Below are 19,797 nucleotides of genomic sequence, written 5' to 3' on the forward strand. Positions count from 1 at the left end.
AAGTGGCCACAAAAAGAAAAAAAACAAATACAGTTTGCCAGAAGGCATGTGGGAGACTCTTGGGCCAAGTGGAAGAATTTTCTGTGGTCTGATGAAACCAAAATAGTTTTTGGCCGTAAGGCTAAGCATTGTGATTGGCGCAAGGCTAACACAACACATCACCCTAAGAACCCCATTCCTGCCCTGAGTCATGGGGGCGGCAGCACCATGCTATGCCTGCTCCTCTGTGTCAGAGCCGGGAATGCTTATGAAGACAGAGGCAAAGAAGTCCTGGACGAGAAACCCTGGACGAAAAACCACTTAAGTCTGCAAGAAACATGGGACAAGAGAAGATTGGTCTGTCAACATGACAATAATGCCAAACCTACAGCCAAAGCCACACTGAAAGTGGCTTACAAACAAAAATGGCAATATCCTGGTGTGTCCAAGTCAAAGCCTGGACCTCAATCCAATAGAGAATATTTGGAAAGAGTTGCTTGTGGAGCAAAAGGTTTCGCCTTGACAGAGCTTGAGCAATATTGCAAAGAAGTGTCCAAATGTGCAAACTTGGTAGAGACGTATCCAAATATACTCCTCCAAATGTTGACTAAAGGGGTTGAATACTTACGCAATCAATCATTTTATGAATTTTGTTTACAGATACAACATTATGAGGTAAATAGCAGTCGGTGACATTGTTTTACCAGTCGCCATGCCGACCACCACCTTAACATTGAAGATTCCACCAGGCTTTTAATGTTGGCTTGGTTAATATTGGTGGGCATTTTTCAGTTTGTCATTCTCGTAATACTCAGCGGGCATCAGTTGAAGGTGTCATTGTGACACTGGTTTAATTAACCAAGCAGCTGGTGTTTGAATAGGCTCTGCCGTTGGGGTTAATAATACATTGTAAATCTTGCCCCATAATGAAAATATAATTTGTGTTATGAGTAAGTCTTTTTTTATTTTTTATATCTCTTTGCTAAAGAAATGAAAACAAAAGTTGAAAGGGCTCCTAGCTTTTACCCTGGCATGAGGGTCACTAAATGTGATGTCAAGCTTGTTCAATTTCAATAACATCACATTGACATTGACATTAAGTGACAGGCCAGAATGTAGCAAAAAAATTGCACCATAACTTGCACTTAATTAAGTAGTACATTTTAGTTCTTCTAGTACATTTCAACTAACTAAGAAGCATGTTCTTTTCAGAAATTTGTTGTGCATATAAGTCTTCAATTAATCTGTCTTTCTGGTGTTCATTGCCAACCTCCTAATACATACATATGTACAGTATTGGTATTTACCTATAAATCCCCCAAAGAATTCTTAAAACATAACTGCATAACTGTTATAATACCGTCCCCAAAACCGAACCATTCCTGTATTCCCCCATGCTGTTCAGCAGCCGGCTTTAAACTAAAGCCTTTTGGGGGATTTCTGAGTTGTCCTAAAGTAGACTTACCTTCAATCACTATTTGTTAAATCTCTAGCCATTAAAGAGCTGTTGCAATGGTTGGTGGTTCTGGTGTGACCTCTGAGCTGTACTCCATTAAGCCTGATTATAGAGGGAAAGATAAAGGGACGGGGGACGGGGACGGGGGGGGGGTATGTCTATCTGTCAACATACTGTGGTGCTATAGTTAAACTGTCATCTCTACCACAGGACATCCCCATCCCTGTTGTCTAGTGGACCCTGGAGTGGTCGCACGGCTGGAGATGTTGAACTCAGAACTTCAGTTTGTCAGCGGTTAGAGTCGTCTCTTCAGAAAGGTTACAAGCAGTGGTAGTAGAAGTAGTTTTGATGGTCCTGCCATTGGGTGATGCACTGGGAGTAGAGGAGGTGATGGTGTAAGAGCCAGGGGGCGAAGCAGACATGGAGAGAGTTCCTGGAGCCAGGAGGAGTATCGGTGGTGGATCGTTTAGACGGGCCTCCATCCATAGAACCACGTCTGGATCTCAGAAGGTAAGAGCCTCCTCAGGTTTGTAGCAGCGATGTGGTAATGGAGTACAACTCCTGGTGGTAGTAGTCATAGTAGTCGTAGTGGAAGTACTAGTAGTAGTGGTAGTTGTGGTAGTAATAGTAGTGGTAACAGTGATAGTAGTAGTAGAAGTCGTAGTAGTAGTAATAGTAGCAACACTAGTGGTAGTAGTAGTGGTAGTTGTAGTAATAATTGTAGTAACAGTAGTAGTAGTAGTAGTAATTATAGAAGTCATTGTAGTAGTAGTAGTAGCAAGACTAGTAGTAGTAGTAGTGGTAGTTGTAGTAATAATAGTAGTAACAATAGTATTAGTAGTAGTAATAGAAGTCGCAGTAGTAGTAATAGTAGTGATGTGACCAGTACTACTAATAATGATAATAAACCATTCAGTAGGAGCTGTGATGTGACTAGTACCACCAGTAATGATGATGGAATGTGATGTGACTAGTACCACCAGTAATGATGATGGACTGTGATGTGACTAGTACCACCAGTAATGATGATGGACTGTGATGTGACTAGTACCACCAGTAATGATGATGGACTGTGATGTGACTAGTACTACCAGTAATGATAATTGCCTGTGATGTGACTAGTACCACCAGTAATGATGGTGGACTGTGATGTGACTAGTACTACCAGTAATGATAATTGCCTGTGATGTGACTAGTACCACCAGTAATAATGGTGGACTGTGATGTGACTAGTACCACCAGTAATGATGGTGGACTGTGATGTGACTAGTACCACCAGTAATGATGATGGACTGTGATGTGACTAGTACTACCAGTAATGATGATGGACTGTGATGTGACTTGTACCACCAGTGATGATGGTGGACTGTGATGTGACTAGTACCACCAGTAATGATGGTGGACTGTGATGTGACTAGTACCACCAGTAATGATGATGGACTGTGATGTGCTGTGATTTGAGTGTGCCTGATTAATCCGGGACAATGGCTCAGCAAGGCCCCACAGCAACAGGGTATAATCCCCAGGCATTTATTATTTCCAATGTAATTTTGCTCTCATGCGATTAAAACACAATAAAATGCATGTAAGGACGGGTGAATAACACACACACAAATATTTGTGGGACGGGGCTATACATCAGAACACATTGTGGTTTTTCCATTGGGTCAGAGGCCTGCCTACACTATCGTAGGCCTACATTAGTAAAGATGATATTCACAAGGATGAATGGATGTTTACCTGAGAGGCCATGGATCTGTTGGTTATTGCATGAGTGTGAAACTGTGTAGTAAAATGGGGTAAAAATAACAGATAAAAAACATTAAGAATTTGAATCTGTTACTTTGAATCAGTCACTGTGAAGTTACACGTAGTCTAATCCACATTGCATACCCATGACGACCAGCGACGGTGTACTGTGATTGGTCACATGTTGTAGGTTTGGTTGTCATGCTGTTGGTCATTCCCTTTCCAGCTGTAACTGAACTAGATCATAGAGGGTGTGAGATTTGCTTTTTAGGGTAGAATATCAAAGACGGACCTTGCTGCCGGTTGGACATTGAGTGTTTGTGTTTCCCTTTCGAGGAAGCCCCATTCTGAGTTGTGTGCAATTAACATCATAAATGTGGCCAAAGCTCTGTAAGGCTCACAGTTCTGACATGAAAACCAGACCCATTCTGAACTCATCGTACGTATGTTCTGTAAATCACTCTACCAGAATTTATTCTACTGGATGAAAAAGTAGCGTGCAAAAATTCTGACGATATTTACCACGTGACTTAATATAAAAATACAGCTCTGCTTTTTCTCTTTTCAATAGAAGTAATTGTGTATGGGACCTCGTATTATACATCTATTAAAGTACAGTAATCACAAGAACATTTTAATAAACATTCACTTTAATTTCAACTCAAAAATCCTTCTCAACATAATGTTTAGAGGATTTCTGGCCAGAAATTAAATTAGGCAACCATATAATCTATACGGACAGTAGTTAATGTCCAATTTTGTCAACCCATTGTATCATACCAATTCAACTGCAAAAACACTGTTATGTTTTCATTTTAGTCGTTAGTTTGAAACTACAAAATAGCTCTCAGGTGATCAATGAATGCACTTTGGGGTGATCAGCAAGGGCAGCTTATCGTATTAATTGATTTACTAATGGCGTGTTCAAATCAAAGTTCATCACGTGTGCCAGATAAACTGTAGTTAAATGCTTCCTTGTAGAGACCCCTTACCCAGTTTTGGGCGTAAGCATCATAAGCGGTTGCTTAAGGCCCCCGACCACGAGTGAGCCCCTAACCGATAGGGGAGTGGGGGCCCCAAATAAAATGTTACTTAGGGCCCCCAAAAGGCCGTGCACTTCACTTTAGCCGAAGAGAAGTTGAAGAGTAGTGGCTCTCAATCAACACTGTGACTTATGGCACATATCACATATTAGGATGTATGAAATGATCACACGTTACTGTATGCAGTGTTTTACAGTGATACCTCAGCGCCATACTCTATTTCCCTACATGTGAATGAGAGCTGCTGCTTTGCCATCCAAGGATCTGCACAGGCACCAGGGTTTTGTGCGAAAGCTGATGAATGAGGACTCTGGAAGCTTGCTTATGTAGGCAATATTCGAGCTAAAATTACTGTACATTTCTCATTTCTTTCTTTCTCTCCTTCCCTCTTGCTTTTTTAGTTATTTTCTTACTTTCTTTATCTCCATCTCTCCTTCTGCCTGTCTCTCTATTTTTCTGTCTTTCTGTCTGATTTCTTTTTGTCTTTCTCTCCGCATATTTCTTTGTTCCTCTGTCAATATTTCACTCTCCGTCTCCATCCGAGGAAAGGAAATCCTCTCATAACAAAGTTAGAAAGGACAACGAAAATGTTATGGAATGTAGAGAGACTTAATAGATTTAAATAAAATCAATTTTCGAACCTTTTTGTTGACAACAAATTCAAGCTTAGGTATGGGTAACACAGTGGAAGCCTAACTGCTGCTAACATATTTCTACAATTATATCGACAGTTATGTCTGGTTTTTGAGCATAGTCTTTTTTTCTTCCTCCCCAAAATAAAGTGAATATAAGCAGACCGAAATAAAGACCCTTAAGAACCCAATATCCTGTCATACACCACAACATTCCTTCCTCTCTTAGACGCTGGGCCTGTGAGACCACCTGACATCATTCAGGGCTAATCAACAGCGTGTCGATCTCATGTGACGCCTCGCTGCTTCACCCAGAAACGAACTACACAATCAGACGTTTCATTGGGGTCTGCTGACGGCACCCGTAGCCACAGCTGTGAAATCACCCCCGGCTTCGTCGCTGAGCTCCGCTTAGTGTACGACACAGGGAACAGCAGGCCACTGGGGACACAGCCGCTAACTGAGGACTGTGTCTTCGGATACTGCCGTTAGTTAAACGGCAGACGTAGCCCAAAAAGGGCTCGACGCTCCGGCCGACAGGCCTGATTAAATCAATTTCAACATAATGCATTTATGGATGTTTTATGATCAGATCCCTTGTGACCGCTGGTAGATACCCAGTGTTGTGTAGTCACTTAAACCAGACAAGACAAACAAAGAAGTTAAATCGCCATTATATACAGCATATTGCCTCCTATTTTCCAGTGAGATTTCCCTGGATCCAGCCTGGTTTCCTATGCCCTGTTTAGTGGATTAGTAGGTACTGGACTGGAATAGGAGGACATATTGCAGACCATCAGGTCTCAGGGGATTTTCTTCATCGATGTCTGATTCGAGTGGTCTTTGATCTGTTCCTCGTTAACACTAATGTGTTGTGACGCTTGGCAGACTGTGTGTCTGTGTGTGTGTGTGTGTGTGTGTGGGGGGGGGGGGGGGGGGGGTTGTGTGCATGCATGCGTATCTGCATTTTTGGGGGAAAGAGTTTGTAAGTTAGCATTTTACCACTATATATATATTGTGTCTGTGAGTGTGTTAGGACATAAGAATCTCTTCTCTGAAGAATTAAGTGAGGTCCAATTCTGTTTTACTCTCATCCTTAACACACACTTTATAAATACAATAAGTTTGTTGTTGTTGAAATTCATTAAACAAAAATACTGATATATTAAGTTTGTTTGTCCCCAAAACTCACACTGTTCATTGTTTTGGATATAGTCGCTAGTCATGTTAATTTGCTTATTTTAATCAGATTCTTAAGGATCTACAAAAACGTCCTAAGTTGCCCCCTATTCCTTGCTTAGTATCCAGTTTTGACCAGGGCTGTGGTTAAAGTTGTACACTAAATCGGAAATAGTTTGGCATTCGGGGCTCAACATGATTATTTCAGTTTTTTTTTTTAAATGAGGTTCAGGTAGCAGAGTTCTACATTGTTCAGAGGATTTTCGTATTACATGGTGAGGATAAAGAGGTTAGGTAAGCCTTGCAACAGGGAAGTCGTTTTCCAGCTGGTTTCCGTCACAAACAACATACACACATTGCCTAACGGATTCCTGTCTGTAACCAAACCTGACATGAATAAGCCCTTGCAGGGAAAACGACATGTAAATTCACATGTACAAAGGCACACAATTTCCCATGGAGTCTCACATTCATCTCACGACATGTTCATGTTGTCTCCTGCTATGACTGTAATTTAAATGAGATGACATGATCAACTGTTCTTGAAGAGCTTTACATCTAGTTGAAGGGCATTCACGTGGAAACATAAAGTATTATTTAGTACCAAGACACAGCTGTACCGAGACAGTTTTTATTTTTACTTTAATTTGAACGTTGAACAGAAAAAAACTAAGCCTTAGTAGATGACATAAAAATATGGTTGCTGTCTGGGTCTGTCTCACATCAAAAGCTAAAGCCGGACATCGTCTGGCAAAAGTTGGACCATAATAAAGATGTTCCTACAAAAGACTGACCATAGCGAAGCCGCTAAAAGAAAATATATTTACGATAATAAACGGGTGACCTTTCCCAACTGCAAATACTGCTCTGTCATTCACCCACCTCGCTCATCCATTCCTCTGCCCAATTCCCTCAATTATGCAAATACAGTTCAAACACTGCTGTCGAGCTGTGACACACTCCAGAAAAAAAATGTTATAGCCTTTTGTGCAACTACTTTATTCACCTTATTGTGGTTTAAGGCTTTACTTCCTCTTCCCAACCTTGTCTTCTTACAGCCATTTAACTATGGAACGCAAATTAGAAAGAATTGGTGAAAAGAAAGTTTTGTTCTAGAATTCTCTATTACAAATTGTGTGTGTGTCGGGGGGGGGGGCTGCGGGTTCTCAAAGTAGATTTGTTGTGTGTGCTTCCCTTCTCTCCTCCATTCTAGCCAGGGATGAAAATGCCCTGTGTGCAAGGAGGGGAGAACCAAGTGAGAGGGGTCATGGGACTCCCAAAAGGATTACCTTGAACTAAAGTCATGAGACCAAGGCTTGAACAAAGAATCAGCTCACATGCTAATCATATGAGCGCCACTCCATAAAGTCATGTCGTTTCATTTCTGCTGGGACTCAGTAGGTTTCAGGGACCCCGGTGAAGGCAGCCGATAAAGCAGGAGCTGGGCTATTGTGGAGAGTTTCATACTGTCTTTAAAGTTCTAAAGGTTCTTGAGATTCTACTTTAAGGTTTCAAGAGTTCTTGAGATTCTTATTTATAGTTCATTGAGTTCTCGAGATTCTTCTTCATAGCTCTATGAGTTCTTGAGATTCCTATTCAAAGTCCTCAGAGTTCTTGAGATTCTTCTTTAAAGTTTTTAGTGTTCTTGAATCTTTACTGGTTGTTAGGTGTTAGTGTTGAGTTACTCTTGAGGTTTTTACAGGTGGCTCTTAAACCTAAGGTAAGTGGTTTATTATTTACTTGATGTATCAAGGAATATTGGATCTGATTCTTCATTATAACAACTTCTTTATGCTGAACATTGTTAATTTATTGTAGGCAGAGATTCAATTCATGTACAGCAGATGATCCAAAAAAACTTTTTTTCAGAACTCAGGTTAGGAGATTGAAGCATGGGTCCCAATCTGGCTGACGGGTGGGTGAAAAATAAAATAAACTGGAATTTTTTTGGTTTTTTGGTTTCAAAACAGAAACTATAATGTTTAGTAGCATCAGTGACTCCTAAAAAGGTGGATGGAAAAACATAGTTTAGCAAATCTTCAAAAGTAATGAAATATCTTTTGGCCATCCATTACAAAGCAGATATTTAATAAATCTGTTAAAACTTTTAGAAAAATATAAATAATAGTTTTGAAATATCTTTACAGAGTCCATAAAAAGAATTCTGAAGAGAGATGCTGCATTTGTGGGCAACCTGTTTGTTAATTTAAGTTTTATTTCCATTTCATTTTCATATTCATCAAGTAAATCTGTCGCTAAGCTTTGGTCAAACACTGGTAGATCTGTGGGAAATTTAAACTGCACAACGTGAGGTATTGGGACTGTAGGTCTACATGGATTAGTATTGGGATTGGTGGTTAACATGGTAGAGATTTAGGATTGGAAGTTAAAATGGAAGAGGATTGGAAGTTATAACAGGAATTTGGAGATTGAAAGGTTAAATGGTAGATATTGGGGATTTGAAGTTAACATTCCAGAGATTTGAGTCTGGAAGTTAAAAGGGCAGAGTTTTGGCCAACTTCTTCTCTGTTAATTGGTGTTTACTGTTTCCTCCCCTTTGTCCTCCTTTCTTTCCTTGTTTCTTTCCTAGAAACCTGTTGATGCCTGGATAATTTGTCCTGAAAATATTGACACAAAAGGCCAAAGGAAATTTATAAACTTTGAAAGAGGTTCCAAAATGATCATGCTCTAATTTCGAATAATATATTTGAACTATTTTTTCATTACTATTTGTTCATTACTATTTGTTCATACTTTTCTTGCGGGAGGGTTTAATTACTCTATGTTCTGGGAAAGTTCTTGGAAGTTCATACTGGACTCAATGACTTGACTGCCCCAAAGGGAAGGATGCTGGCAGCCAGGAAACAAATCCAATTGAATTCAATGTAATAATAACAGGGCATATTTTAAGCACATGTTTTACAGATATTTATTTACGTATTTAGTTTTACCAAAACGCAATAATTAGAATATCACCAACTTCACATTAACATTTTTTGAACACGTAAAGCGATATTATGTTCAGACAAACACCAACTATATGAAACATGAAGTCTAGTAATGATTTTAACATTTTTGTCCAAACTTGAATTCAGCCCAGGCAACCGTGAGTCCACCATCATCAGGATTGACAGTGTTTCTCAAAGTGCTGCTGATGGCTTCTTGAATGAATAACACACTAGATTACTACACAGTACTACACAGTCATTAGGGCTATCTGGCTGTACACACACAGAGACACACACACACACACACACACACACATACACACACACAGCTAGGTCTTTGGTGCGTTCCTGTTCTTTAGTAAAGTATTTAGTCTGGATTAGGTGACCAGGGCTGTTTAAGAGGATTTGGCCCATCAAGAACAGAGAGTTTTGCCGACAGCCTGTTGCAACAGAAAGCAGCATTCTAGCGGTAATTAGCTGAAACGAGGCTGCACCCTAAAACCCCACCTGTGACTGCATTGTGCCCTAATCTCTCACTGGGGCTAACCATAGGAGCTAAGGTGGGACACTACATAGGGTGCTATTTAGAATGCAGGCCTGCTACAGAATAGAGAACACTAGGTATAGACTGTGATATCTGTGTCATTGTTGGATCAGTACTGGATCTTCTGTTGTAATAAAACTGTTTTAATGTTTTAATGTTAAACTTTTAATGTTTTAATCTGCTTATTTTATCATCTGGACATAAAAGGTTTTGTTTTTTGCCTGCCCATAAACTGTTAGGTGAAGTACATTACATTCCAGACCTAACCTTGTGACTATTTAAAACATCTCAAAGTGATGGCATTTCCATTACTACAGAATATCTGCTAAAGCAAGCAAATACTCTGCTAAAGTAAAGTCCACAACAAGTGAAAATCTATTCTCTTGCTCTTCCCTGCAGGCTCAGAAAGCGTGGATTGAGAGGACGTTTCAAAAGAGAGAATGCATCCAAATATTTCCCAGCAAAGAACCAAACAGGTACGAATCCCTGGATCATTCCACCCTCACCACACACTGCTCCTCTGAAGCCCTGTCTTCTCACGGATCCAGTATGACAGCGCTCTGTTTTTTAATGCTAGATAACTTGTTCCCCGTACACTGCCCTACTTTAACCCTCATCAATATATCACGCTACTTTAAACCGGAGCCGTATTTCCTATTCAGTCGTAATATATTCCCCGCGTGTCTTCTCCCTCCCACCCCAGGTGCTGTTGTGGCCAGGCAGTGAACCAGCACGTAGCTGTCCTTCCGGGAGCAACCACCAGGGCGGCGGAAGAGGCCGGTCAGAAAGGGCTGGTGGAGGGATCCAAGGAGCGCTGGTCTGTGCTCAAACACACGCAGGCCTCGGCTACAGACGCCTATGGGGTCATCGAGTTCCAGGGAGGAGGGCAGGTCAACAAGGCCATGGTACCACCCCATTTAGCTTTTCGCTCGCGCTGTTTTTCTTTCCTGGTTTTCTGTGTGTCTCTTTATTCCGTGACTTTTCTCGTTCTTTTTTTAAAAACTTTTTTCAAAGCAGACTCAAATTCTCATTCCTTAATTTTTCTTCCTCACTTGTTAAATTGTCCATTCTCTCTCTCCTCTCTCCTTGACATCAACAAATGTTGAAATGTCCTCATGAACCATGTAGTCCTGAATAAAAGCACCGCTATCTAACCCTCTAGACTCGACAGCTCCTTATCTCGCTCTCTTGTTCCATCCCTCCCTACAGTACATCCGAGTGGCGTACGACTCCAAGCCAGACAACCTCCTGCACCTGATGGTGAAGGACTGGCAGCTGGAGCTGCCCACGCTGCTCATCTCTGTCCACGGGGGGCTACAAAACTTTGAGCTCCAGCCTAAACTCAAACAGGTGTTTGGGAAAGGACTCATCCAGGCAGCGGTGACCACTGGAGCGTGGATCCTCACCGGAGGAGTCAGCACTGGTGGGTACAGGTCAACGCTAGCCGGCAATGTGTTAGCCGGCTAGCTAACACAGACATGCGCTAGCCAGACATGCGCTAGCCAGACATGCGCTAGCCAGACATGCGCTAGCCAGACATGCGCTAGCCAGACATGCGCACTAAGGTATCCGGTTAACGGTATAGACACTAGGTTATGAAACTGGCCTGGCCTGGTAGCTTTTCTGAAAACTTTACTCCTCCAATGTTTTCGATTCCATGCATATCCCAGGAGTGATCCGACATGTCGGAGATGCGTTGAAGGACCACTCCTCCAGGTCCAGGGGAAAGGTGTGCGCCATCGGGATCGCGCCCTGGGGCATCGTGGAGAACAAAGAGGACCTGATAGGAAGAGATGTGGGTCACTAAGAAAAGCGGGCAGTGTCTCCGTTTTTATTTGATCTAATCCATTTTGCTTGTTTCCCTGCTCCTCGGCGACCATGCCTGTGATGTAACATGCCAACTTGTTGTCCGTTTCGCCACCAGGTGACGCGTTCATACCAAACCATGTCCAACCCCATGTCCAAGTTGTCTGTCCTCAACAACAGCCACTCCCACTTCATCCTGGCAGATAACGGGACACACGGGAAGTATGGAGCCGAGGTCCGCCTCCGCCGTCAGCTAGAGAAACACATCTCACTGCAGAAGATCAACACGCGTAAGTCTGACATATGGGGTTGTGTGTTTGTGTGACACAAGGCAGTATTAGCCAGTTGAGCTAAAGCCCACAGCACTGAAACAAGACTTTGGCATCTCAGGCGAGAAACCAGATTCTTATTTACCGCGGCCATCTAACATTATTGTCTGTGGTGGAACAGTGCATTGTGCTGGCACTGTTGACTGAATGCAGCCTCGCGGTATCGAAGTGTAGCCTTATTGCATTGTGCTTTTTTGTTCAGACAATGCTCCTGTTAGTCTGCTTTGGCTGGGGAGAATCCGATGTGACCTGTGACCTGTGGGTTTCCCTTTGTCATCCTATGCCTGGAGCTCGTCATAAGGCAGGGACAGCAAAGGGATGCTCAGCTGTCACCTCTGACTTCAACCAAAACTAACCTCGCTAGTTCCTGAACACCCCAGCGGGTCAAGCGTTCTGCTTGCAATCCCAGAGTTCCAGGTTTGATTTCCACTGGGGACCGATGAAAAGAAATACAACATGTCTTTTTCTACCATTTTTCATTGCCCTGGATAGAAGAGTGCGAAAAAAATAAAATGTTGTTTGGCGATGTGCTATTTAGCTGAACGAGACACTCTGCTTCAAAACAAAATTGAGGATTGACTTGCGAATAAGTCACATTTTAAATAACAAACTTCATTTACCGCTTATTTTTTTATTACTGCCAAAAGTGCACGATCATGCTTCGGTTGAACTGTATTGTGTTTTTATAGCTGCTCTCAAGCAAAGGGCTGATAATTTCCCCGGGCATTTCTTTGATAACCCATCTAGTTAAAGCGGAAGTGCATAGCTAGCTCTATCTAGCCTGATTTTAATTTTTTTATTTTGTTCATCTGAGAGGCTAGCTCCAATCTGATTGCTGCCCAACCAAACAGCGGTTACCCGTGGGCAGTTGGCACCTAAAGTAGTTGGCTAACTATTTACAATAGAGTTGACCCTACTGACAACATCGCTACTGACAACAACTCACGAGACAGATATCCAGAGTGCTTCACCTATAGCATCAACCCGCTGGCTTGTGGATGGCAATTTAGCTAAATATTTATCGATTTATCTGGTTCTTGAGTCTTATAGGGGGATTATAAGGTCACATAGCTAGCTACCTACTTAGCTCCTTGCTAGCTGACTTCTTGTGTGCGTGTCTAGCCGATAGTCGATGGATTAGAAAAGGCAACAATGAGCCCCGATATTTCGGTGATCAGATACAGACATACTGGTCCACACTACCAACGTACCGTGTTGAGACCTGGGGATATTATGTTTTGCCACTGTAGTTCTTATGCGTCTGCGATGTGGTCTGGTTAGGTCTGGGTCAAGGAGTGCCTCTGGTCTGTCTAATCCTGGAAGGCGGTCCGAACGTCATCTCCATTGTCCTGGAGAGCTTGAGGGAGGACCCGCCTGTACCTGTGGTGGTTTGTGATGGCAGCGGACGGGCCTCGGACATCCTCTCCTTTGCACACAGATACTCTGAGGATGATGGGTAAGCTGTCAGTTTTGGGTCAATGACCTTTGATTACAGTCGATTCCGACAGAAAAACATATCCCAAAATAAATGTCTAAATCTAAATGTGCCAAGTTAAAAAGGATTGGAATTTCAGTGTCCATCCTGAGTTAGCTGGAATGTAATCCAAATGTAATTGAGTCCAGCCTTGAATGCTGTGTACTCAAGTCCACACAAGCTAAAAAATAAAAATTCTTGAGCTGGACTTAATTTACTGTGTCTGTTAAAATAAAACCAATTCAAAAGTCCTAAATGTGTAATTTGCGTTAAAGTGCGCCACAAATCCTTTCAGATCAAAGACGTCGGGGGGACATACCAAAGGAGGCAACAGAAAAGCGTTTTCCAACTCCAAATGTGCTCTCAACAGACCATGTGGAATATTCAGTGGAGTATCTCTTTTTCCCTCAGGTTGGTAAACGACAACGTGAAGGACCAGCTCCTGGTTACCATCCAGAAGACGTTCAACTACAACCGCAGTCAGGCTCATCAGATATTCCTAATGGTCATGGAGTGCATGAAGAAACGCTCACTGGTGAGTTGGGATAAAAGCGCAGGCTGCACTGAATAGGGCGACATTATATTTTAGAGTAAATATTATATGGAACATTCAATTCAAAAGCAGACATTTATACAACACACTTTTCAGAAATTGAAAAGGTTTACCATGTTTTCCCCATTTACTAACATGCAATCATGTTAAAAGCTAATTAGAGGAAGTGTTATTGGTTCTACAGTTATCGAAATGTAGAAGTTAATAATTACACATGAACTTGGACCTTATGGTGGTTAAAATTGTATTGTCACTACCCTCAAAATAAGCACATTTTGACAAAGTTACATCATTCAGATTTCATATACATGTATTCAAACATGAAAACAAACAATGACATCATTTTGTATATTTATAGTAATCATGTATGATGAAAGTAATTACAAATGTGAGTTATGTGATTGTTTTATTCATTTTTACGGGTGCATCAATAAAATGGTCTCATTCAATTGTTTTGTCCTGCATTTTCATTCATGTGTCTCTCTTCTACATTTTCACTTCAAAATGTGACAATCTGTGATATTTTTTTATCACAATTACCATCTGCCTCATTGTAAGAATCACCTGAACCACTTCACCATCATTAGTACTTCATTCACCATAATGAGTACTTCATTCCCCATCATGAGTACTTCATTCACCATAATGAGTACTTCATTCACCATCATGAGTACTTCATTCACCATCATGAGTACTTCATTCCATATTAAAAACCATACATCCGTTCTCCATCCCAAACACCTATACAGCACTCAAGAAAACTGTCCTCATAAAACACTGTTGAATATAAATGTCTTCATGAACCATACAGTAAAAGAACAGACAGTAAAATAAAAACATGTAAAACACTTATCATCATCAACACATGGAGTATAGGCATCATATAGTTTCCAATTTCTTACCAAACACAGTGCCAACCACCCTGGTGTTGATGTACAGTATAAGCCAGGCAGTGTAAAGAGGATTGGCCATTGTTCACCATAAAATTGGCTTGTGACCTCTGTTATAATATTTCAATCCTCTAACTGCAACTCTTCCACTCAACATCTGGAAGCTAGCCAGCCACACTTACCTCACACAACGTTGATTTACATGAACAGTGCAATGCTGCAGACTAGATCCACTTCTAATCAAACCACTTCTCTTAGAATGAATTACAGTAAACGCAGGGCAATATCAAGTATTCCAGAGGCTAGAGGATGTACAGGGAGTTGTGCAGGGCAGAGGAGAGGGGAAAGGCGAGGAAATGGACGGATTACATTGTTACCCTACAAGAGTGAATTAGAAAGGGAGATTGAGCTATCACGAGGGCCTGGTCATGGAGCTATCACGAGGGCCTGGTCATGGAGCTATCACGAGGGCTTGGTGGACCAGCCGCACGCCTCAGCTCATTATCTGTGAAACGTTGGATTGCCGCAGTTCTAGAAGTTTCTGGAAATTTGACTGTGTGTACCAAATACTACCAGTCATTTGCAGACTTGTCAACAGAACATTCCTGCCAGCATGTGACAGGCCCAAGGTCTTAACAGATTTGGGACGGTACAGATCTAGACAAGGATGATACTTGTCATTAGGGGGAGGAGCGGTTCGTTGTTTTGCTCCTGGGTATCCACGGTTGTTAAGGATCGCACTAATTCTGACCCACAAAGCACAACGAGGGACTGCTGACTCCATTCAACGCACTAGCGCACAGACATGCACACACACAGATATGCAAGCACGCTAACACGTATACACACAGTCTTGTTGTTGCTGTGAATTCTGCCAGACATGTGACACGGTTGGCAAACCACCTCTGACCTAATAATGTAATTAGAGGCCCACTAGTCTATTTAGCACAGAAGGAGTACTGGAAGAGCCTGCCACACTGATGTCCATGTCCTCACAAAATACATGATTTACTGCCATATTCCGCATGTAACCCTGGCCGTCACAACACACAAGATCAAAAACAGAGAACCGGATTTAGAAGAATTATACATTTAGTAGAGTATAGGCTTTTCTTGGCACTCCAAAGAATGTACACGTCAAAGTATGTATCTGCAAGTACACACTTAAAAGCATGCATTTAATCCCTGGTAGAGAGATTAACTTTGAGTCTCCTGTGTTCTTTCGTTGACCTGTAGTGTAGATCACAGTGTTCAGTTGTGTTCTTTCATGGACATGTAGATCACAGTGTTCCGCTCTGTTCTTTCATGGACCTGTAGATCACAGTGTTCAGTTTTGTTCTTTCATGGACCTGTAGATCACATTGTTCTGCTGTGTTCTTTCATGGACCTGTAGATCACATTGTTCTGCTGTGTTCTTTCATGGACCTGTAGATCACATTGTTCTGCTGTGTTCTTTCATGCACATGTAGATCACAGTGTTCTGTTGTGTTCTTTCATGGACCTGTAGATCACGGTTTTCCGTATGGGATCAGAGGGACAGCAGGACATTGAGATGTCCATTCTGACAGCCTTGCTGAAAGGTAACCTGAAGAATACAAAAAACTTTTCTTCACTCTTAGTGCAAAATTCCATCCAATGGCAGATGATTGGCATGGCAACTGTTAAAGCCAATTTGTCCCTTGTTTGCCGGGATCCTATTTGCGGTAAATGTGCCGTATGCCAGCTCATTGTAAACCGACTTAATAAAGCTGCAATGCCAATAACCAGCTATCGTATGAATCCCGATTAAGAGTGAAAACCTCACAAACCTCACAATCTGGGATTCAAACGTTGCCAACAAGTGTTCTGAATTCAGGCTGTGCTAGGACGAAGAACACCGCAAAACACATCAGCCTTGTTGTTTTGATTTCAGGCACCAACGCCTCCGCCCCTGACCAGCTGAGTCTGGCTTTGGCCTGGAACCGAGTGGACATCGCCAGGAGCCAGATCTTCGTTTATGGCCACCACTGGCCCACGAGCGGCTCAGTAAGTGTGAATAGGGTCTGGGGTTGGGGTCAAGTCAGAAACACACTCACATTCCAAATCCGATTGACTTCCAAGCTTTCCAAGCAGTTGAAGTGGCGTTCTAGTTTTTTCTCATTGAGAACAATGCAAAGGAACCTGACCCCAACATTAATGGATCCTCACCACTATGTAAATAAATAACCCTACCAACAGGAATAACGGCAAACAACAACAATTCTTGCTTTAAAGATCCCCACTGTAAACACCTTCAGCAAGGCCTTTGCTCCATCTTCTGTATTACATTCCAGTCTGTCAACTCCCTGGCTGCCTCCAGCAGCGGGGGCCAGGATAAGCCCAAGAGCCCGGCCTCTGCCCGGGGGGGTGGCGGTGGGCTAGGGAAGGGGAAGGCCAGGGTGAAGAAGGGCAAAGGAGGCAAGGCCAAGCCTGAAGCTCCAGAGGAGACTGACCCCCGGAAGCTGGAGCTACGCAACTGGGTGAATAAATAACCACAATGAATCCACGGATTGATCTATTGATTGATTTGCCGATTGATTAATCAAATGCAATAGTAATGACGAAAATATACAATGTGCTTATTTATACACAATAGGGATGCTGTATTCCATGAACAAATACACCTTACATTTGATGTCAAACTGTTTCTCTGTTAGGCCCTTTGGAATAGACCAGAGTTTGATAATTCATTGTCATACTATACTATGAGCCTCGTTCACCAGCACTGAGCTAAGCTCAACCTAGAAGTGCTAAGTTCTGCTTTAACCATAGCTAATGCAGTGGAGCACACTGCAGAGAACGGGCCTCATTCCGGCACTGTTTCGGCACTGTAGGTGAACTCCCTGGAGCAGGCCATGATGGACGCCCTGGTGCTGGACCGGGTGGACTTTGTCAAACTGCTGATCGAGAACGGGGTCAACATCCACCACTTCCTCACCATCCCCCGTCTGGAGGAACTCTACAACACGGCAAGGAAGAAGGAGACGCCATTTTCTTCAGTGTTTTGTTACCTTTCCTGGATTTGATTTACATTAGATTGATGCCCAACTTCGTTCTAAATGCATTTTTGGTGACAAAATATATATCGGTCTATCCCAACCCTATTCAGTGAATTGTTGAGAATTAGGTTTTAGTGTGTCCAAACCCAAATAAAAGAAAACAAATATTTGATTGAATATTCTCTATCTTTCAGATCCCTTTTATATTTGTTTGATGTGAATGATGCCTTCATCCTGTCACTTAACACCAACAGACGGCATATAGTGTCACTAACGTGGAATAGATGGAATATAGTGTCACTAACGTGGAATAGATGGCATATAGTGTCACTAACGTGGAATAGATGGCATATAGTGTCACTAACGTGGAATAGATGGCATATAGTTTCACTAACGTGGAATAGATGGCATATAGTGCCACTAATGTGGAATAGATGGCATATAGTTTCACTAACGTGGAATAGATGGCATATAGTGTCACTAACGTGGAATAGATGGAATATAGTGTCACTAACGTGGAATAGATGGCATATAGTGTCACTAACGTGGAATAGATGGAATATAGTGTCACTAACGTGGAATAGTTGGCATATAGTGTCACTAACGTGGAATAGATGGCATATAATGTCACTAACGTGGAATAGATGGCATATAGTTTCACTAACGTGGAATAGATGGCATATAGTGCCACTAACGTGGAATAGATGGCATATAGTTTCACTAACGTGGAATAGATGGCATATAGTGTCACTAACGTGGAATAGATGGCATATAGTGTCACTAACGTGGAATAGATGGCATATAGTGCCACTAATGTGGAATAGATGGCATATAGTGCCACTAACGTGGAATAGATGGCATATAGTGTCACTAACGTGGAATAGATGGCATATAGTGTCACTAATGTGGAATAGATGGCTTGAGATTTTAGAGGCTTTGAAGGTCTTTGAAAACCAAATTTCATTATTTTTTTATTTTTTTTCAGAGGCTGGGCCCAACCAATACATTACACTTTGTAGTCAGAGACGTGAAGAAGGTGGTGTATCCTTTTATTTTTCAAACTATCATTGTTTTTATTATAATAGAGCAATGACAGCATATCATGTTAGCAACAACATGATGTAAAAAAAAAATCTGGTAATGAAAGTATAATGATTAATGAATGGCTGGCGTTTCAGGGAAATCTCCCACCAGATTATCAGATCACCCTGATCGATATTGGGTTGGTTCTGGAATTCCTGATGGGCGGGGCGTATCGTTGTAACTATACCAGGAAGCAGTTCCGCATCCTCTACAACAACCTCTATGGGTTGAAGAGGGTGAGAAAACACACTTCACAGATCGTAACATCATTTCGATTTGTTGATGACGGTACTAATTAAAAACGTGTTTCACCAATGCCATTTATTTTCTTGTTTTGCACAGCCGAAAGCGCTAAAAATGTTAGGACTGGAGGTGAGGCACACATTTATCTTTACATTTTAGTGTCTTTACATGCACACACATCATCCATATCAGTTGTGTGACCCTTTCAATTGATTTCTGTGTACAGAAAAGTGTTGAATCCTAACTTCATAATGTTTACTTACATCTCTCAACGCAGAGTGAGTGAAAATACTGCCGGTAAAGATTGGAATCCTACCCACGGCTGATATTTCTAATATTTCTGATTTCTATTTCTGAATCGTATACAGGATGATGAACCACGAGGGAAGGGCAAGAAAAAGGGGAAGAAGAAGAAAGAGGAAGAGATTGACATCGACATGGACGACCCGGAGGTCTGTCGCTTCCAGTACCCGTTCCATGAGCTGATGGTGTGGGCCGTTCTCATGAAGCGCCAGAAGATGGCACTGTTCCTGTGGAAGAGAGGCGAGGAAGCCATGGCTAAGGCTCTGGTGGCCTGCAAGCTGTACAAAGCCATGGCCCATGAGTCGTCTCAAAGCGAGCTGGTGGACGACATCTTCCAGGACCTGGAAAACAACTCCAAGTTAGTCTACCAGTGTTGGGGGGTAGATCGTATTGTATTTAAGTGAATTCAAGACCCATACTACATTTTTGTTTCACATAGCGGGATTTTGTTTAAATGTTTAAATGATTGACCATGAGCCAGGAATCTAATCCTTTTGCTGGGTTTATGTGTTCACCTGTAACCCTGAGAAAATCACACCCATGCATCGCTGGTCTAACCAACCCTGTGA

General features: G+C 42.0%; 1 protein-coding gene across 5 annotated transcripts in view; it reads left to right on the forward strand.

Moving 5' to 3' along the window:
• The first annotated feature begins 1,639 nt into the window (after nt 1-1,639).
• Nucleotides 1,640-19,797, forward strand: part of trpm1a (transient receptor potential cation channel, subfamily M, member 1a) — a 31,469-nt gene continuing 13,311 nt past the window's right edge. For all 5 annotated transcript variants that reach the window (XM_034296454.1, XM_020056591.3, XM_034296457.1 and 2 more), the window contains exons 1-16: nt 1,640-1,945; nt 9,930-10,006; nt 10,234-10,435; nt 10,740-10,953; nt 11,201-11,325; nt 11,455-11,626; nt 12,947-13,121; nt 13,551-13,674; nt 16,090-16,162; nt 16,495-16,607; nt 16,895-17,080; nt 17,435-17,569; nt 18,585-18,635; nt 18,778-18,918; nt 19,025-19,054; nt 19,294-19,586. In XM_034296454.1, coding sequence (XP_034152345.1) covers nt 1,856-1,945; nt 9,930-10,006; nt 10,234-10,435; nt 10,740-10,953; nt 11,201-11,325; nt 11,455-11,626; nt 12,947-13,121; nt 13,551-13,674; nt 16,090-16,162; nt 16,495-16,607; nt 16,895-17,080; nt 17,435-17,569; nt 18,585-18,635; nt 18,778-18,918; nt 19,025-19,054; nt 19,294-19,586 — 2,201 coding nt within the window. In that variant the 5' untranslated portion in view covers nt 1,640-1,855. The remainder of the gene's footprint in view (nt 1,946-9,929; nt 10,007-10,233; nt 10,436-10,739; nt 10,954-11,200; nt 11,326-11,454; nt 11,627-12,946; nt 13,122-13,550; nt 13,675-16,089; nt 16,163-16,494; nt 16,608-16,894; nt 17,081-17,434; nt 17,570-18,584; nt 18,636-18,777; nt 18,919-19,024; nt 19,055-19,293; nt 19,587-19,797) is intronic.

The sequence above is a fragment of the Esox lucius genome, chromosome 2 (genome assembly GCF_011004845.1).
Source record: "Esox lucius isolate fEsoLuc1 chromosome 2, fEsoLuc1.pri, whole genome shotgun sequence".
NCBI lineage: Eukaryota > Metazoa > Chordata > Actinopteri > Esociformes > Esocidae > Esox > Esox lucius.